Genomic DNA, 17,977 nt, shown 5'->3' with positions numbered 1-17,977 from the left:
TTATTTATTTATTTATTTATTTATTTATTTATTTATTTATTTATTTAGGGTGGGCAGAGGGAGAGGGAGAGAGAGAACCTGAAGCAGGATCCACACCCAGCGTGGAGCCCGACTCGAGGCTCCATCATCCCATGACCCTGAGATCATGACCTGAGCCGAAACTGAGAGTGGAAGGCTTAACTGATTGAGCCACCCAGGTGCCCCTAGAAAATATTTATCAATGTTATTTCTAGGCCATTTCTATTTCTTCGTCATCCCTAACTCTAAGGAACTCACCCCCTTTAGCTGCTAAGGTTATCCTGAAACTTCAGATGGTGAGTTCAAACATAACTTGTGGATTGAAAATGTCAACACCTTGGAACTGGTGCATTAGAGAGAATCGGGAGAATATGAACGTTCTCAGATCTATGACCCAACCTCCCGGCAGATGGAACACCTTGGGTATTTTCTTTCCCTGATGATTCATGTGGATGGGTGTTTGGGTGTTTAAATTTTAGAACGTTCTTCTCAACCAAAACTGAAACCGAGAGGCGCAATCACTCTGGAATTTTTTGCACCTGCAAAAACAGTTGTGTTACTAAAATCAGCTGCCTTCGCTTCGCAGGCTGCTGCATGTGATGGTGGTGTTTCTCCAGCCACGCGTGTACGGGGTTCACTGCCAGGCACTTATACAGTCCCGGCCCAGGACCTCTCACGGAGCCAGCATTCTCCGTTCCAACGCGTTTATCACGCAGATCCAGAGAAACGGACCAAACCTCCAAAGAGCAGCTTGCTTAGAGCAACAGAAGGGCACGTGCAGCGTCTCTCCACAAGAAACTGGTCAGAGGACTCCAGAAAATGCTTTTCAGACCGTGTGCACTCTGAAATGTCCTACATCTTTTTTTTTTTTTAAGATTTTATTTATTTATTTGATAGAGAGAGACGCAGCGAGAGCAGGAACACAAGCAGAGAGAGTGGGAGAGGGAGAAGCAGGCTTCCCGCCGAGCAGGGAGCCCCATGCGGGGCTCGATCCCAGGACCCTGGGATCATGACCCGAGCCGAAGGCAGACGCTCAACGACTGAGCCACCCAGGCGCCCCTGAAATGTCCTACATCTTGATCCTTCCCCAGCATGACTCAGGTTCTTGGACAGACTTAACATTTCTGCTAAAACCAGCTATTAGGCCTGGCCACTTCCTTCCTTCCTGGCACTATTTTCAGTATCAGAGACACGGAGCCCCTGCACCTGTTGCTGGAGCCGCACAAGGAAACCTCTACAGACCCTCATTTGTCCCCATGGCACAGGCAGGGATGCCCGAGCTGTGGCAGGGGGGCCAGTGTCAGTGTCCAAAGGGGCCTGTTGGGACTCAGAGGCCAGGCAGCCTCAGGAGGGAACAATTCTTGGCACCTTCTTGGCACACCCTGGGGCTCCTCTCCGGGTCAGCAGCTGGCCACGGCCCCGGGGGCGCAGCCAAGAATTCCAGCCCTGTTCTTTTGATACTGGGATGGCGGATCCCAGGGCAGGAGGAGGAGGTTCTGAGGATGACTGCCAACCTCGTTTGTCATGTTGGGATGCAATTGTGACTTTGAGATGCTTACAGTCCCGCGGGCTGTGATGCTTTTGGGGAGGGGTCCACCGCAGCCTGGGAACAGATGGAGAGTTGGCTCCCGGCCCCCTTGGCTGGTCAAGGGTCGGGTCCCACTGGCTCTGATCATCCTGGCCCTGGTTATGCCACTGGATGGAATTTTAGCATGAGGTAGCCGAACACCACCAGGTAGATACCGGTTTCTGCTCCTGTTCTCTTTCCAAACCAAAACTAGTCCCGAGACATTGGATATCTGGCATGGCATGCCAGGGACTCATCTTGGCTATCTCATTGCAAATCTCTTCCTAGCATGCTTTTTGTCTTTCTTCAGTAGAAACTGGCAGAAGAGCGGGGTTCTTATTTGCACCTTTTATCTGGGTCTGTTTGTCCACAGCTAGAATAACAGGGGCTTTTAAAAACCTAATGCATTCAATGTTCAAAGAATGGCCTCAAGCAAATGGAATGTCTAATGTTCCCTCTCTCCGGCTTAGGGCAGGAGGCCACTGGGGGCTTAACGTCTTTTTCATTCACAAGCAAAATATTTCCAAAAGCACAAGTTTTAAAATTCAGAACCTTGAGACGGAATTACTAATAATCTTCCTCATTCCTAAAATGTTCACCTCAGTAGTAGGTACCTGATAGTTTAGTATACTTTAAATGTGAAGAAAAAAAAAAAAAAAGAAGAAAGGGATACCGTTTGGAGGTTTTGATGTCCAGTGGATTTGTGTGTCTTTCTTATCCATGTGTATTTCTTCCTCTCTATAAATACATTTGAATAGACTAAACACCTCCTTTGGCAGCTACTTCATCAAAACATTGAAAAAATGCTACGGTTGAGCATGGATTTATTTAGATATTTGCAAGTGGTGTTCTGGAAGCCCTTTGCAGTTCAACGATGGGCTGGGTTCTCTCAGCCTTCTGACTGGGAGGAAGTGGCTGTCACTGGATTCACAGTTCACAGCTGTACCACGCTCCTGTTATCAGCGGAGAGACCTGAGTGCTGGCTACAGAGAATGGAGATGATTGTCCCAAAGGCTGTTACACTGAACTTACTACTTACACACACACACACACACACACACACACACACACACCCACCCACCCACCCAAGCCCATCATAAAAGCGTATCAGCTCACACAGATGCTGGCCAAATGAAGCACGTGTCCCTAGTACTTCCTTTAACTGACAACAACTAGGTCTGAGGCTTGAGTGCCTGAGATGCCCCATCTCATTTGTTTTTCTTCCTCACATCAACCCTCAGCTTTGTAGAACTAGCTCGTTTTCCTACACTCCCAGCAAGTAACACTTAGAAATGATACAGCCTTTCTCAGAAATCATTTAAACACGATTCTGTTCTCTGTGGCCTTATTGTGCATTTCTAAATCCTGAATTTTCTTTCAGCTGGTAAGGTTCTGTAAGTCTGGTTACAGCCACGGAGGCGGAGGACGCAAGCACAGGGATGGCGTCTGGGACCTGCAGAGCTGCGCAAAGGGGCAGGATGTGAGCTGACTCCTCTGCTTTCGGAAGACGGAAGGGGGACAGGGACAGAAGCCACCCTTAACCCTCTGACTGCCAGGCCACGTGACTTAGGGCCATTTTTTGTCATTATTTTTTCAATTTATTTAAAAACAGGATGATTAAATGAAACAACTTAGATAGAAGTCACAACAAACCTGGACTCATTTATTTAGGACTCGGGAGAAGAGTAGGTCTCCACTGAAGAGCATAGTGCTTAGGGGGAGGGAGCATCTCCTTCCTCTTCAGGACTTCTTTCACTAAGAAAGTGAGGCTTTCCCATGAAATTGAGTAAACACACAGTCAACAAAGTGCTCCTCACAGAAGCAGTCAACCATCAAGATGTGGCATTTCAACCCAACACATCAACCAGTAAAATGCTTCAGTTAATTTCTGTTCTGAGCTGGATAATTTTATGACCACTAATTATGTCTGCAGCCACACATGGAGAAAAGCATAAAAATAGCTGTCCTTTCATTGAAGGAACCCTTTCAAATATTAACTTAGCAATCTCCTCCACAACGCCCAGAGGTAGTAGATAGGCAGGTAAGTCTTGGTTTTCTGATTTTATAGATATCATGGATGCAGGAGAGGTTAGTGCAGTGGCTTTTCCAAGGTCAGGGACACACCTTGAAATGACAAATGGGTGAAGGAGTCTGGAGTTCTGTCATTCAAAAAGACATGCCCTAAGTACTGAAGACAGCTTCTCTAAGGCTCCAGGTCCTGGATAGAAGACTGAGGTAGACCAGGAGCCCAACATGCATTTCCTAGTACTGAAAACATCTTGCCCATGGGCCTGGTATGTGACATAAATACAAAATTTTAGTCATACATATAAGCCTATGGACGAGAACAGGAAAAGCACAGAGGTGGGTGGAATGTGCTCACAGTAGAGAAGGAGATAGGTGGTGGCTTTGGACTCCCTCCACAATCACACCAGACTTGGCCTTCACTTGTGCCCTTGACTCTTACTACCCATGTGACCTTGAGTAAAGACATTTTTCATTGAAGCCTCCATTTCTTCCATGTGAAATGGAGCTAAATCCCTATCCGGGACACAACCTTGACAAGTGAAGAAGGTAGCTCATTTACACGCGCAGCTGAGCACCTGGCTCAGGGTGAGCACTCGAAAGAGGAGGCCATTCGATCTTCATAGTAAGACCCCTCCAGGGTTTCTTGCGGTTGAAATGGGAGAAAGTTTTGATCCCCAAGAAGCAATGATACTTTGCTGCCCCTGTCCCATGGTGGTACTCTCAAGTAGACACAGACAAAGTCAGGCATGATGCCCATTAAAAATTTAACTATATATCATATTCATTTATTATCAATCCACAGGATAATTTGATTGCTACATGAGCTCATAAAAGCTTTTTCACCTTTACAAAATTAAAAAAAATGTGCCACAAGGATGTAATAACAACTGCTGATAAACAAGAAAAGGAATCTTAAAATTATAAATTTGCTGTAGAAAAGATAAAAAACAATTATATTTTCTTTAGAATTTTACCTTGAATAAAATATTCCCCTGTATAAAAAATAAAAAAGCTTGCTCTGGTTAGAATTAGAATATTTTTGTCTTCAAATCTGGGAATTTGTATAATATCTCCATGATAAGTTTTCCTTTGTACCGCGTGGCATTCAAGCACAGCAGATTAGATTTTCTTTTTTCTTTCTTTCTTTTTTTTTTTTTAAAGCAGTCTTAAAAATGGGACATCTGTGGAGAAGTTCATTTTCTTCTTCTCCTCAGGGATGTGGAACACAGCCTTTGCGGGGAGGAAAAGGAGGAAAGGAACTGGATGGGATGGGCCGGGAAGCGGGACAAAGGGCCGCGAAGGGGTTGGTGGGGGGCGCTGAATGTGCTGAGAAATAGAGCAAGATCACAAGAAGAAGGTCTATCTGTAAGTGCTTTAAGATAAGGTGCAGAAGCAGACTGCAACGTCGCTAGTACTGCCCTATGTACATATTCACAAGAATAAAAAATTCCAGCTAGTTCACATTTTCTCATCCGTTCTGAGGCATCCACTCCACCATGCTGGCCTTGACCACAGGCAATGCAGCACCTCGCTGCCCGTGTGAGTGTTGGTCCTATGACGTCCTTGAACTTGAGGGAGCAGCCCTGGGAGATCCAGCAGGCTCTAGAGATACGCGTCTACCAATGGGCTGGAGTCCTGAGTTAAAAAGAAGCTCCAGTACTGGAGTTGGACACAGCAATCAGTGTTCTATTGTCAAGGCTTTTTCCCTTAGATTTGTCTAAAACAGGTGTCAGAGAGAAAAAATAAAATACAAACAAACAATAAAACAAAGCCAAGAAATCCCAACAACCACCAGGGGAAGTCGAAGGCTTAACAGCTCTTGACACGGGCCTGGGTGATATCGGATGTTTTCTTGATGACGCTGGCCCGAGTCTCCCGGTCCGGCCGACTGCTGCTGGGCGCTGGGGTCACGGAGGGAGGGAGGGGCAGGTCTGGTAAAGTGGGCCACGAGCTGTTGTAAGGCACCGGACAGCTCTCCTCTTTGATGGTGACCTGGAGGTCGGGTTTGTTGGAAGTAACGAAGGTCGCCATGCTGGGCAGCAGGTAGGTGCTTCGCGTCCCCATGTTGCTGAGGTACTGTTTGCCTTCAATATTCCTCTTCCGCCAGTGTGGTCGTCCCTTTCAAAGGAAAGAATCAAGATATATATCTTTTTCTTTGCCTTCGATCGAATGGCTTAAAAAAAAAAAAAGATGCCCCCCCCCCCCCATTCCAACATGTTGGTGTGTTAACTGAGTTTCTGAAGAGGCGTGGAATGAGTAGAAGCTTAGCGACTCGACATCCCTCTACTGAGATCCACACCCAGCTGTTCACATCCCAAGCAATGGTTTCTCTTCCCTTTTCATCAATTCCCATTTGCTACCTCCCAGAAAAATAGCCAAAACTATTCTATGAAGGCAGGAAAATAAGGCAGCAACTTGGTTTCTGGTTCCCCTCTCCTCTGGTCCCCCAGCCTGATCATGAGGTAGGTTTTAGGTCATCACAGCTGGTGTGTCATAGAGTCTTGCTTCCTCACTCACGGCCCAATCCAGCCTTTTGAGTCAATCTGTGCTTTCAGAGAAAGGGAAGTGAGGAACCCAGAAGGCGAGTGCCTTTCCACTGCTTTCAAACGGGTACAGCTTAGCGCTCCAGCGTGCCAAGCAAATAGGGGGTCTCAAGGGTGGCTTCACTCAAAGAAGGCAATGGAATTTCTGACCTTGAAGAAACAGGGTTGGAATGTCTGTGAGCATCTACACTTCCTGTCTTTTCAGAGTTCCTGGACTCCACTTGAAGTGTTTAGTACACTGGGAAATCACGGACTGAAACAACCATTAGTCAGTCAGTCGCTCTCTCGCTCTCTCTTTCTCTCTCAAACAGACACAAAGCCGGAGGTTACAGCCATTTCCTGCCATTGTGGGAGCCCAGCCTGGAGCAGACTGAACACACACCTAGCCCCTGGGCACGGACCACAGAGGGAGGGGACTCCAGGTAACCGTGGAGATTCTTTGGCTTAGCCCTTTCTGACGGTGACTTCCCATCACTGCTTTTGGCCACTTGGCCCTTCTGTTTCTGCTGGTGGATTAGGACGTGTGCAGTGGTGAGAATATCCACAATTTCCGGCCTCCACCTCAGTCGCCATTTCCTGCCGTCAGAGCCTCTTATTCTAATGGGAACACCTTACTCTTTCCTCCCATTCAGCTCCCAAAGCTTAAATCTATACTTCAAAATCCAAAAGTACGGTAAATTTTCATGTTATGTATATTGGATGACACACACACACACACAAAGTCCTCCAGCAGAGCTTCTGATCAGACTTGGAGAAACGTAACTAGCAGCAAGGAACCCGGAGTGTTGGTGGGGAAGGCTCTCCCACAGCGTCTGTTGGGAGCCGAGTGGTGGCCGCCATGCTTACCTCGACGCTCTCTTCGTCACTGGGCACGCTATCGGTGGTTTCGCTTTCTGTTCACAGAGAGAAAAACACAGGGCCATCATTCCTGTCGCCCAAACTGTGGTGAGGCTCAGGCAGTGTTTAAAAAATATATCAGCATTTCTTTTTTTCAAAGGAGAAATGGGTCAGCGAACTCATGATCGTCACCCTCGCTGTGAGGCTCAATAAACACTTGTACTTGGGAGATGCTAGAGTGGATTTTATTTCTCTGATTTTGGCCCTTCATCCAAGAGTCGGGGGGTAGCTCCCTCTCCAAGGGCAGGCTATGTTTTCTCAGGGCCCGCACCTCCCAGGATTGGGGTGTTGGCCCCACGGTGCCAATCTGCTCTCTGCTCCCCGGGACCTCTGCTCACTCCTGCACCCACGTCACCCTCTTTCCTCAAGTCTGCTCTATCCACACACCCCACTCGTGCTTTCTTCCAATCCCTGTCGATTAGTTCATTCCAGGCCCAACTCAGAGCCTTCCTGGATCACCCCCACTTACTCGGATCCCTCCTTTACCTCGTATCCCTTTCATACTTATATCTTGGGTTTATAAAGTTGCATCTTCCACCCGGGTTACTGTGGTGGACAGATTCTAGGGTGGCTCCCATGATCCTCATCTCCTGGTGTTTACTTGCTGGTTGGGCCTCCCTCCTCTGCAATGTAGCTGGGACCTGAGACTTGATTTGCAGCAACAGAACACCGTGAGCGATGGGATGTACATGACTATGTCAAGTAAGATCGGGGGCGCCTGGGTGGCTCAGTCGGTTAAGCGACTGCCTTCGGCTCAGGTCATGATCCTGGAGTCCCGGGATCGAGTCCCGCATCGGGCTCCCTGCTCGGCGGGGAGTCTGCTTCTCCCTCTGACCCTCCTCCCTCTCATGCGCTCTCTCTCTCTCATTCTCTCTCTCAAATAAATAAATAAAATCTTTAAAAAAAAAAAAAAGATTGGGGCGCCTGGGTGGCTCAGTTGGTTAAGCGACTGCCTTCAGCTCAGGTCATGATCCCGGAGTCCCGGGATCGAGTCCCGCATCGGGCTCCCTGCTCGGCGGGGAGCCTGCTTCTGCCTCTGACCCTCCCCCCTCTCATGTGCTCTCTCTCTCATTCTCTCTCTCAAATAAATAAATAAAATCTTTAAAAAAAAAAAAAAGATTGGGGCGCCTGGGTGGCTCAGTTGGTTAAGCGACTGCCTTCAGCTCAGGTCATGATCCTGGAGTCCCGGGATCGAGTCCCGCATCGGGCTCCCTGCTCGGCGGGGAGTCTGCTTCTCCCTCTGACCCTCCTCCCTCTCATGCTCTCTGTCTCTCATTCTCTCTGTCTCAAATAAATAAAATCTTAAAAAAAAAAGTAAGATCGAATCCTGTCTCGTGAGGAGACTTTCTCCCTTGCTGGCTTTGAGGAAACAAGGAGCCATGTTGGGAAGATTTGCATGACAAAAAAACTAAGAGCTGCTTCTGGCCAACAGCCAGCAAGAAACTGAGGCTCTCAGTCTGACAACCCGCAAACAACTACATTCCACCCCAAATCCTGTGAGCTTAGACATGGACCTCCTCTCCGACATCCCGCCCTCAGACGAGCTAGCAGCCCTGGACCATACCTTGACCACAGGTCTGTGAAGGCAATATGCTGAGCAGAGAACGCAGCTAAGCCATGCCTGCACTCCTGACCCTCAGAAACTTGGGTGAGGAGGGGATAACAAATGTGTGTTGTCTTAAACTACTAAGGTTTGTGGTTATGTTGTGACGCAGCAATAGACAACTAATTCGCTTACCATCCTGACTCAGTCTGCCGGCTTCGAGACACAGAGCAGGTTCCCTAACTTCACAGAGTGTAGTTTCCTCATCTGTAAGACGGGAGTATTGACATCTTCCCAAGAGGATTAAGTGATGAATCAGTGAGAGGATGTGTGGGAAAAGGACTAGCACAGGGCCTGGCCCACAGCATACACTCAATAAATGGTAGCACACCTTTGTCCTGAGCTCATCGGCCTTGCTCAACCATGGATTTGCACAACAGGCTAGATTAACAGAGTCTAAGTCAATAGCTAGCGATCACACATCACCTGTACGTATAATACAGGATTTTTTAAAGTGAAATATTTTTCATCTTTTTTAAATAAAAAATTGATGGTGTGCAGCTCTTCAGTGTCTATAGCATTGAGAAATGAAAGCACAGAGGGTAGAGAAATACACTGAGCCTTAGAGATCCCTGAGTCCGGGTCCTTCCTCTACAGACAAGGCCTAGAGAGAGCATCATGGGGAACGTTTATAGAGAGCCGGCACCTGGGCACGCAGGCCTTGTTTAGCCCCCACAGAAATCTTCAGTGGGAAGCAGCTCCCATCGCCCCCTTTATGCAGAAGAGCTCAGGTGCTCTGGCACCTTCTACCTCTTTCCGCCCCAAACCTACGGAGCGGCTGACCTCCAGGCTCACATCTGGCTGGTGGCACAGCTGGGACCCGAGGCCTCCAGCCCAGACGGAGCCCTTTCGACCATGCGGAGCCGGAGCCCCCAGAGCAGAATCTCTATGACTTAAAGGTTAAAGAACAAATGGATAAACTGAGCCACAGGTTCATCCCTCCAACGACGAAAGCGAGAATGCTGACCACCCTGGGCCCGCCCTGGAGACTTTCTCCAGGGACGTCTCCCCTCCCCTCCCCGGGGGGGCTGCCCGGGAGCAACCAGAGCACGAGCCTGGCCTCTCCTCTCCTCAGACCCAGCAGACTTCCCCACAGCATCCCCAGCAGTGAGCAACGGCCATCCGAAGAAGGCTTCGCCTGGGCTGACGACGACCCTAGCTCAGGAGGCCCATGGGCCACAGCCGCCACGAGCAAAACAAGTTAAAAAGCCTGCTCGCAGAACCCTCGCGCTGGCGCGGTATCCCAGGGAGGCAGGGATCGGTATGGCCCCTCCCAAGAAGAATGAGGAACAGAGATGTTGAGAAACCTGCCAAAGCTGTGGCCTGAGTCAGCACAGAGGAGAGAAAACACAACTATACATCTGACTCCGGGCTCCGGCGCTGCTTCCCCGCAGGGAGAGCTCCTGCAGCTCGGGCTGAAATTTCAAGATCCCCTTTCCATTTTTATGCTTAGCTTTCTCTCTGGGCTCTGAAGCCAGGGTTCCTCTTCTTCTCATACGCGTCTAGACCCTCTTTGCTCCTAATTACCTTCCATCAATACCATCATCTTCTGTTCCTTTTCCTCTTCAAACAGAAACAAATACACACCAGAGGCATGTGGGGCAGGGCGGGGGGGGGGGCAGCTGGAAATCCATGGAAATGAGCAGTTAACACCAAGGTTCTGGGATCCTGCCCCAACCCCAGCTGTGGGAGGGGGTGGAAGGCAGACCCTGGGCAGACTCCTTGGTAAGACCTCGCAGAAACCGTGAACGTGACCAGAATATTCACTGCCCTCGAGGACCCAGTTTTTGTTTTGTTTTGTTTTGTTTTTTTTAAGGATTTTATTTATTTATTTGACAGAGAGAGACACAGCAAGAGAGGGAACACAAGCAGGGGGAGTGGGAGAGGGAGAAGCAGGCTTCCCGCGGAGCAGGGAGCTCGATGCGGGGCTCGATCCCAGGACCCCGGGATCATGACCTGAGCCGAAGGCAAACGCTTAACGGCTGAGCCACCCAGGCGTCCTGAGGACCCAGTTTTCAAAGCTTCAGGGAACCAGTCTGAGACAAGAGAAGACATACATGTTCTGAACTGACATTTTCAGCTAACGCAAATGTTCGTCAAGAGAGTGGCTTCTAAATTAAGATCACCTGCTTCTGGAGTCACTCTGAAGGATCTCCGTATTAACAAGCTGATGAGCAAGCAAGCAAATTTCTAGTTTTTATTGCTTAAAAGAATGGCCCTGAGTGCCTTTCACCTAGGAGCACGAGATGCCTCAAGCTCCAGCCGGAGGACCCGAGACTCTTCTCTCCGGAGTAAGCTTGGCTCTCTCAGCTACCCCGATACCACTGGTTTGTTGGGTGCACACAGGCCCATCTTCCTCTGTTTCCTTGGTTTTCCTTCACTGTTGCCATTCTCAAGATCCCTTCCTATTATCACAAATGAGTTCATGGCAGCTGCTGCATTCAGATCAAGGCCACTGCCGAGTATCAGCCTGCACTCTTCTTTCATTTTCCCTTTTGAAGAATTTAGGTTTGTTTTTTTATTGGTGGTGAATACAATGGAATAAAAAAAAATCGGAGTTGCTTCACTAGCGGGGCGTGACTAAGTGGAAAGTATTTGCAGGGCATTACAGGTACATGAGTAGCTCATTTCAACACTGTGGTCCCAGTTTCCCTGAAAGTGACTGGTGGGAGGAATGGGGATCAACCCTGGGACGGGCTGATCTCAAAGATTCTTCTTCCAGAGGAGACACTAGTCTTAGCTTCACATGCCACTTCAGCCCAGTTTTTATTGTCCAACCACCTCGGGAACATTCTGGGGAGGGAGACAGGAGGCTTAATGTGAAAGTCTTTTTTTTTTTTTTTTTTTTTTTGCATTCTGACATCCTGGTACGTTTTCTGGAAGACTCTTGTTCAACCAGTTTTACTAATAAGATTGACAAAGATTTCTTTCTCTCGATCCTTTCCTCAACTCACTAGAAAGCTCAATCAAAAGGTTCAAATCAGAGTCTTCTTCATTTCAAAGCACTGTTGCCTTTGCCCCACCCAACAAAATGCAAGCCTGCTATGGCTTCCAGGAGGACCCAAAGTCTTTATTGCCAGTTGCTGGTCAGATGCTGACAATCTCCATTCTCTCAGTTATAACCAATTAATCCTTTCTATTACACTCTTCTCCATCCTCTCGTCCAGTCCTCCACAAAATCCTACCATGGCTTTCTTTTACTAAATCCTCAATAACCTAGTAAAATCTTGGTGCCATACATACATCAGGCAAGAGGCCACCATACAGCAGACCTTTAAATATAAAATGCCTGTCCTCCGCAGTTTCCCAAGGTTCGGCTCTGGGATATCTCTCTGCATGATTAAAGTTCTAAGAATCCAACAAGAAATTTATATGGTCTTAAAACATCCCATGCAAGTACATCCACTCAAGGAAACCCCCTCTTTTCTTGCTCATCACAAAATGATTTAGACCACAGAGAAGATGGACTTGCAAAACGGACTGGTTATACTTCAATGATCAGTAAGGGTAAAAAAAAAAAGAAAATCACAAACAACAACCTCCAAATACCAGTTTCCTAAGCAAGTGAATGAAATGGTGAGAGGAAGTTGAAATTCAATTGAATTTCAGCCCAAACAAAGGAACCTGATCACAAAAAAAACACAAAAAACAAAAAACGAAACCAGACAAGCAGCTTATCCTATTGGGGAACATAAAGTAAGAAGGGTGAATGAACTCAAAAGCTGCCTTTCCCAGCAGAACTCTATAAAATTCCTTGACTGAAAGACCTCAACCAGCCACAGTCCCTAACAGGTAAATTTCGGGTCTGTAAGCTCTGGAAAATTGGCAGTGATGAAACATCTTGGCTCCAGCCGATGAGCCTCCCTCCAAACGGTTCTGGAGAATTCAGACAATGACACAAGGGAGAGAACCAAAGGCCAGACTGAAGAGCCAGCCTCCAACCACAGTCCCCCTGCCCGTCAGCCTGGCACTGCGATCCTTCTTTGCAAGTCTATGCAAATGTCCTGAAAAGGGTAATGAAATTTTCGTCTCTCTCTGCATGGATCAGCTGTTCTTGGGGTTCTTCTGCCGAGGCAAGATGCCTCGAGGGCAGAACAGCGAGGACATCTTTGTGGAAGCCTCAGGAAGGCTTCAGGAAGGCTTCGAGAGATAAATAGAGAAGTTTATGCTGAGGCTCCAAGCCTTAAAAAAATTAAAACAGCTACATGCAGCAGCACGATGTAGAAGAAAGTCACACGTTTTCAGCCATAGCCGTGTAAATATATGCAAAGTAGCCTGGTGTTATCTCAACTGTAAAATTAAGGCAGAAACACGCTGCTCTGCCTCCTTTGGTGGGTCCTGGAGGTCAGGGATGTGGGTGCGTTCTGCACCCCAGAGCCCTGTGCACGTGTCCAGGGCAGCGTTACTGGGGAAGGGTTGAGCCCGGGCTGCTGGAACCAGCGACACGAAGGTGGAACCACTGTTCTTCCCCGGACACACTGCCTTACCCACACTGGCCTTAGGTTCCTAATTTTTTTTTTTTTAAAGATTTTATTTATTTATTTGACAGAGAGAGACACAGCGAGAGAGGGAACACAAGCAGGGGGAGTGGGAGAGGGAGAAGCAGGCTTCCCGCCGAGCAGGGAGCCCAATGCGGGGCTCGATCCCAGGACCCTGGGATCATGACCTGAGCCGAAGGCAGACGCTTAACGACTGAGCCACCCAGGCGCCCCTTGGGTCCCTAATTTTTAAAGAGGGAATAACAATGATACCCAGGCTGACAGGGTGATTCTCCTGATGATGAAGGAAGTCAGCTGCTTCCAAGCATGGAGCACAGTTCCCAGGGCACCACAAACATGCAGCAAATAGTAATTATTATCACTGGGGCCTGGCAAAGACCACCAAGGATCTCGCACAGGTAGGGGCTCAAAACGTGATGACAAAACCACCCATGAGCAGCTTAGCCTCTTTGACTGATTACAAGCTTCTTGTAGTCAAGGTTCACTCTCACGTTCCTTCTATGTTCCTGGCATAGAAGAAAGTCAGGATCTCGAGGACCTTAGGTGAAATCAGCCCATCACAAAAGGACAAGCACAGTACGATTCCACTCCCGTGAGTTACCTAGAGCAGCCAAATTCACGGAGGTAGAAAGAGCGGGGTGGTTGCCAGGGGCTGGGGGTAGGAGGGGGAGGGGAATTGGTGTTTCTCGAGGACAGAGTTTTAGTTTTGCAAGATGAGAAAGTTCTGGAGCTGGATGGTGGTGACGGTTGCCTAACAAGGCGAATGCACTCACTGCCGCCAAAATGGGCACTTAAAAATAGCAAAAATGGCCAATTCTGGGCTACGTCCATTTCACCGCAATTTGAAAACGTAAGCTAAAAATATAGAAAGCTGGTGTCCAGAAAATAGAAGGTTAGGTCAGTGGCTGACAATTCACAAAGAACCTGTCCTTTGAACCAACCTAACTCTAATTCTGACTGCGTGCCAGCCACTGGGGCGGCCCCCGAACTGGGGGACACTGGGGGAACATCAAGGACACTAGGAAGATTCCTGAACGGGTATTGGAGCTGACGGTAGCTCCTCGGGATAGGGCCTCTGCTTTCTATTTTTAATGTCTGCAAGCAATAACATTGACTCAGAATTTATATTTCTAATTATAAATGAGTCCCCTGAAAATTAAGCAGAGATCATGGGAGAGCGTAAGACGATAAAATGATGGTAGACAAGGGAGTCCCCACTTTGTGCTGTAAAGATGGAAGAACCACGCGAATCTGTTCTAATCCTAGGACTGTCTGGGTCAATTCCTGGGTCGTTACGTGGTCCTTCCCTAGGGAATCATATCCGGGCTCAGGCACCTGGCCTGATGAGAAGCTGCACTGAATTGAAAGAGACGGGGAAAATAAGTGGAAACAAGTAAACATGGTGGGTTGGAATGAGGCTCCGGGTCTCAAGGCTGAGTTGAAGTCCTGACCCAAACACTCACTGGCCATGTGACCTAGGACATGTGCCTTCACTTCCAAAAATTCCGAAGGAGCTGGAAGGAATGGTCTTCGAGGTTCCATCCAGCTTGGTCAAACTCAGATTCCATTGAAAACACCCTTCCGGATTTCTGATAACTTATGCAAATAAAATAGACTTCGATGAACTACTTCTCCAAAGAAATATTGTTAGTCATGCACGAAAACAGACTTCGATGAACTACTTCTCCAAAGGAATATTGTTAGTCATGCACGAAAACGTTATGGGTGATCAAGTCAAGAAATGCTGTGGCCATGTCTTCTGAGAACACAAGTACCCAAGAAGATGTCCGTGGGGAAAATAAAGCAAGAATAATTCCTAGGACAGAGGAGAGGCTCTTTGCTGTGCAGTGAAGCAGGTGGCCCCACACTGAGGGACTGCCCCCCGCCATCCTTGCTCAGCTCCAAAGGTTCCCACCTACCCTCTTACCTGCATAGGAAGACACGGGGGAAATCTGCAGAGGGTAGAGCTCACTCATGCTGACCGGCTGTTCGTCACTCTCAGTGGTCACCTCTACAACTTGGCAGATGTCCGGAGGGTTAGTGACAATCTCTTGATCCTCGATGTTGCTGTCCAGATGGGACTGTCCTACAACTTCAAAGACAAGACAGCCATCATGCACCAATGCCTGACTCACCGTTCTAGCATGCACTCTCAAGAAAGACAACATTTCCCAAAAGAGTTGAAGAGTCAGGAATCAGATTCTCAGTCACCACATGTCATCGGCCGTGAAACTGAAGAACGGCCTTAGCTTTGGGTTAATGTCTCCAGAGAAGCAGCTTTGCCAGGAACCTAGCCCCCCGAGGCTATTTCCAGCTTGCTGGCCAATGGTGCTTACATGTGGCAATGTCCCAAACTCAATCTACTCATAGCCAAGCCTGCAGGACCAGAGGCTGCATCCAGAGCTAACCCCAGGGCCACACAGACAGTGCTTTGAACTTGACCCATTTCTGTCCTCTGCTCTTGAGCTGAAGGAAGCTGCCGTGCTGTTTTCCAGGTCCTGGGTCCAGAGAGACATAATCAAATCTTACTAAGGAGAAAGGACCACCAAAATCCACTCCATTGTATCATTTCCAGCTCTGGGGGCTCTGTGCATGCTCCCAGCCCTTTCCTACCCTCCAGGCAATGTGACCACGGGAGGAAATATCAGAACAACGGGACAGAATGCTTTCCCAAGCCTCGCACAGATTTGCCACACCAGCTCCCCAGGACACCGAGAAGATGAATTCCCACTACCCTGGTTCTGAATCCCGCCTCAACTTTTTGTTAATTAAACTTTTTAGTTCGAGTTCATTGTAGATTCACATACAGTTGGAAGAAATAATAGACACAGATCCCGGGTGCCCTTTACCCAGTTTCCCCCAATGGAAACATCTTGGAAAACTCCAGCACGCTATCAGGATACTGACACTGATAACAATCTACACTTCTTGTTGATTTTCCCAGTCTCACTCGTACTCCTCTGTGTGCGTGTATATGTGTCTGCCATTAGTTTTTATGCAACTGTATGTCATCTCATGTGTTCATCTCATGTGTTCACCACATGTCATCTCATGTGTTCACCAGCATAGTCAAAATACAAAACAGGGGGCGCCTGGGTGGCTCAGTTGTTGAGCAGCTGCCTTCGGCTCAGGTCATGGTCCCAGAGTCCTGGGATCAAGCCCCGCGTCGGGCTCCCTGCTCCGCGGGAGGCCTGCTTCTCCCTCTCCCACTCCCCCTGCTTGTGTTCCCTCTCTCGCTGTGTCTCTCTCTGTCAAATAAATAAATAAAATCTTTAAAAAAAAAAAAATACAAAACAGGTCCATCATTACAAGCATCTCCTATACCCACCTCCCGTTAGCCTCTCCTCCCCACCATTTCTAACCCCTGACATCCACTCATCTGTTCCCCGGTTCCGTAATTTTTGTCCTTTCAAGGATATTTCACGAACGAGCTCACACAGTAACCTTGTGAGAGGAACTTTTTTCACTCAGCATAATTCCCTGGAGATTTGGCCACGCTGCTGTGTAGTATATATATCCATGGCTGGTTCCATTCCACTGCTGAGTAATACTCCCTGGTGTGGGTATACCACAGTCTGTCTCACTATTCATCCACTGAAGGACTTCTGGGTTGTTTCCGTTCTTTGGCTACTACAAACAAGGCTGCCAAGAACAGTTGGGTACAGGTTTTATATGAATGTAAGTTTCCATTTCCCTGGGATAAACGCCCAAGAGTGCAATCGCTGGATCACATGGTAACTTCATGTTCCATTTTACAAGAAACTGCCGAACCACCGCTTGGCATGGCTATACAGTTCCACATTCCCAGCAATGTATGGACAACCTAATTCAGACACATTCTCACCAGCTTTTGGTGTTGTCGCTCTTTTCCTACTTCAGCCACTCAGAAAGGCGTGTACTGGTATCTCATTGTGGTTTTAATCTGAATGCTCCTAATGCCCTCCCCCACTTTTAAACAGAACTGGCCTTAGACTTCTGTTGGCAATTGACTGAAATATCCCTGAAAACCGGCATCGATAAAGAAATGGAAACAACAAAGGAATAGCAATGTTTTCCCAAGGGCCTCAAAATATTTTGCCACCATAATCAACGTTTTACTCATGCCTGTGTATGTTAGTTTAACATTTCCACCCAGGAGAATGACAGGCAAGCCGTCCTAATCCTTTTATCAATTAAGAAGCTCAGGCACAGAGAGGTAGATTAATTTCCCCAAAGTCACACAGCTCAGGTTCTGTGCAGGGCTCCCCGTCCCTCACATTTTCTCGACCATCAGTTTAGGCAAAATGGCCATTGCGTTCAATCTTCTTGAGAAGTTTGCCACCATGATGGGCAAGTTCTTGTCTTAACAGCTCGGCATTTTAATTGCTCCAGTATTTTTGTTTATAAATGAGTTCCTGTTTTAATTACTTTCTGGAGAGAGATGAAATGACAAGCATGAGGTAGAGAAAACATGACCTGATTCTGTTCAGAGAAGGCTTGAGAGGGGAGTGAGAATTCTCGAGTTCTGGAATGAAGAGAGGGAAGGCACCCAAGAGGCTGGGGGAAGGAGATGTGGGGATGTGATAACCATCCAGAAAGCCATGGCATTCAGAGAGGAAGGGAAACGGAATGTTGTTTAGCTTCTCCTGGAGGGGATAAAATTAAAGAAGAGGAAGGCAGGCTATATATGGCAGGCAGACTCCCAAATTCTTATTTTGTCCTTTGGACTACCTATTTGAGCATGAAGAGCATCAATTATGCCTTTCACCAGACACAGACTGAGCGCCGACACTGACCTCTCTCAAGTCTCTTCTGCCTCTTCTCCCACGGAAGATAAAATGGC

At 47.9% G+C, this 17,977-nt stretch overlaps 1 protein-coding gene across 4 annotated transcripts in view; it reads right to left on the bottom strand.

Annotated features, from left to right (window-relative positions):
• Window positions 1–4,363: 4,363 nt before the first annotated feature.
• IRF2 (interferon regulatory factor 2) overlaps window positions 4,364–17,977 on the bottom strand; it is an 81,990-nt gene continuing 68,376 nt past the window's right edge. For 3 of the 4 annotated variants that reach the window (XM_035004269.1, XM_035004270.1, XM_035004267.1), the window contains exons 7-9: window positions 15,083–15,247; window positions 7,003–7,049; window positions 4,364–5,731 (exon numbers count right to left, since the gene is read on the bottom strand). In XM_035004269.1, the coding sequence (XP_034860160.1) occupies window positions 5,423–5,731; window positions 7,003–7,049; window positions 15,083–15,247 (521 nt within the window). In that variant the 3' untranslated portion in view covers window positions 4,364–5,422. The remainder of the gene's footprint in view (window positions 5,732–7,002; window positions 7,050–15,082; window positions 15,248–17,977) is intronic. The other variant, XM_035004268.1, reaches the window with a different exon arrangement.

Source organism: Mirounga leonina, unplaced genomic scaffold (genome assembly GCF_011800145.1).
Source record: "Mirounga leonina isolate KUSES-001 unplaced genomic scaffold, KU_Mleo_1.0 Mir_128, whole genome shotgun sequence".
Taxonomy (NCBI): domain Eukaryota; kingdom Metazoa; phylum Chordata; class Mammalia; order Carnivora; family Phocidae; genus Mirounga; species Mirounga leonina.
Note: the sequence above shows the minus strand (reverse complement) of the source record. Positions and strands in the feature narration are given on the sequence as shown.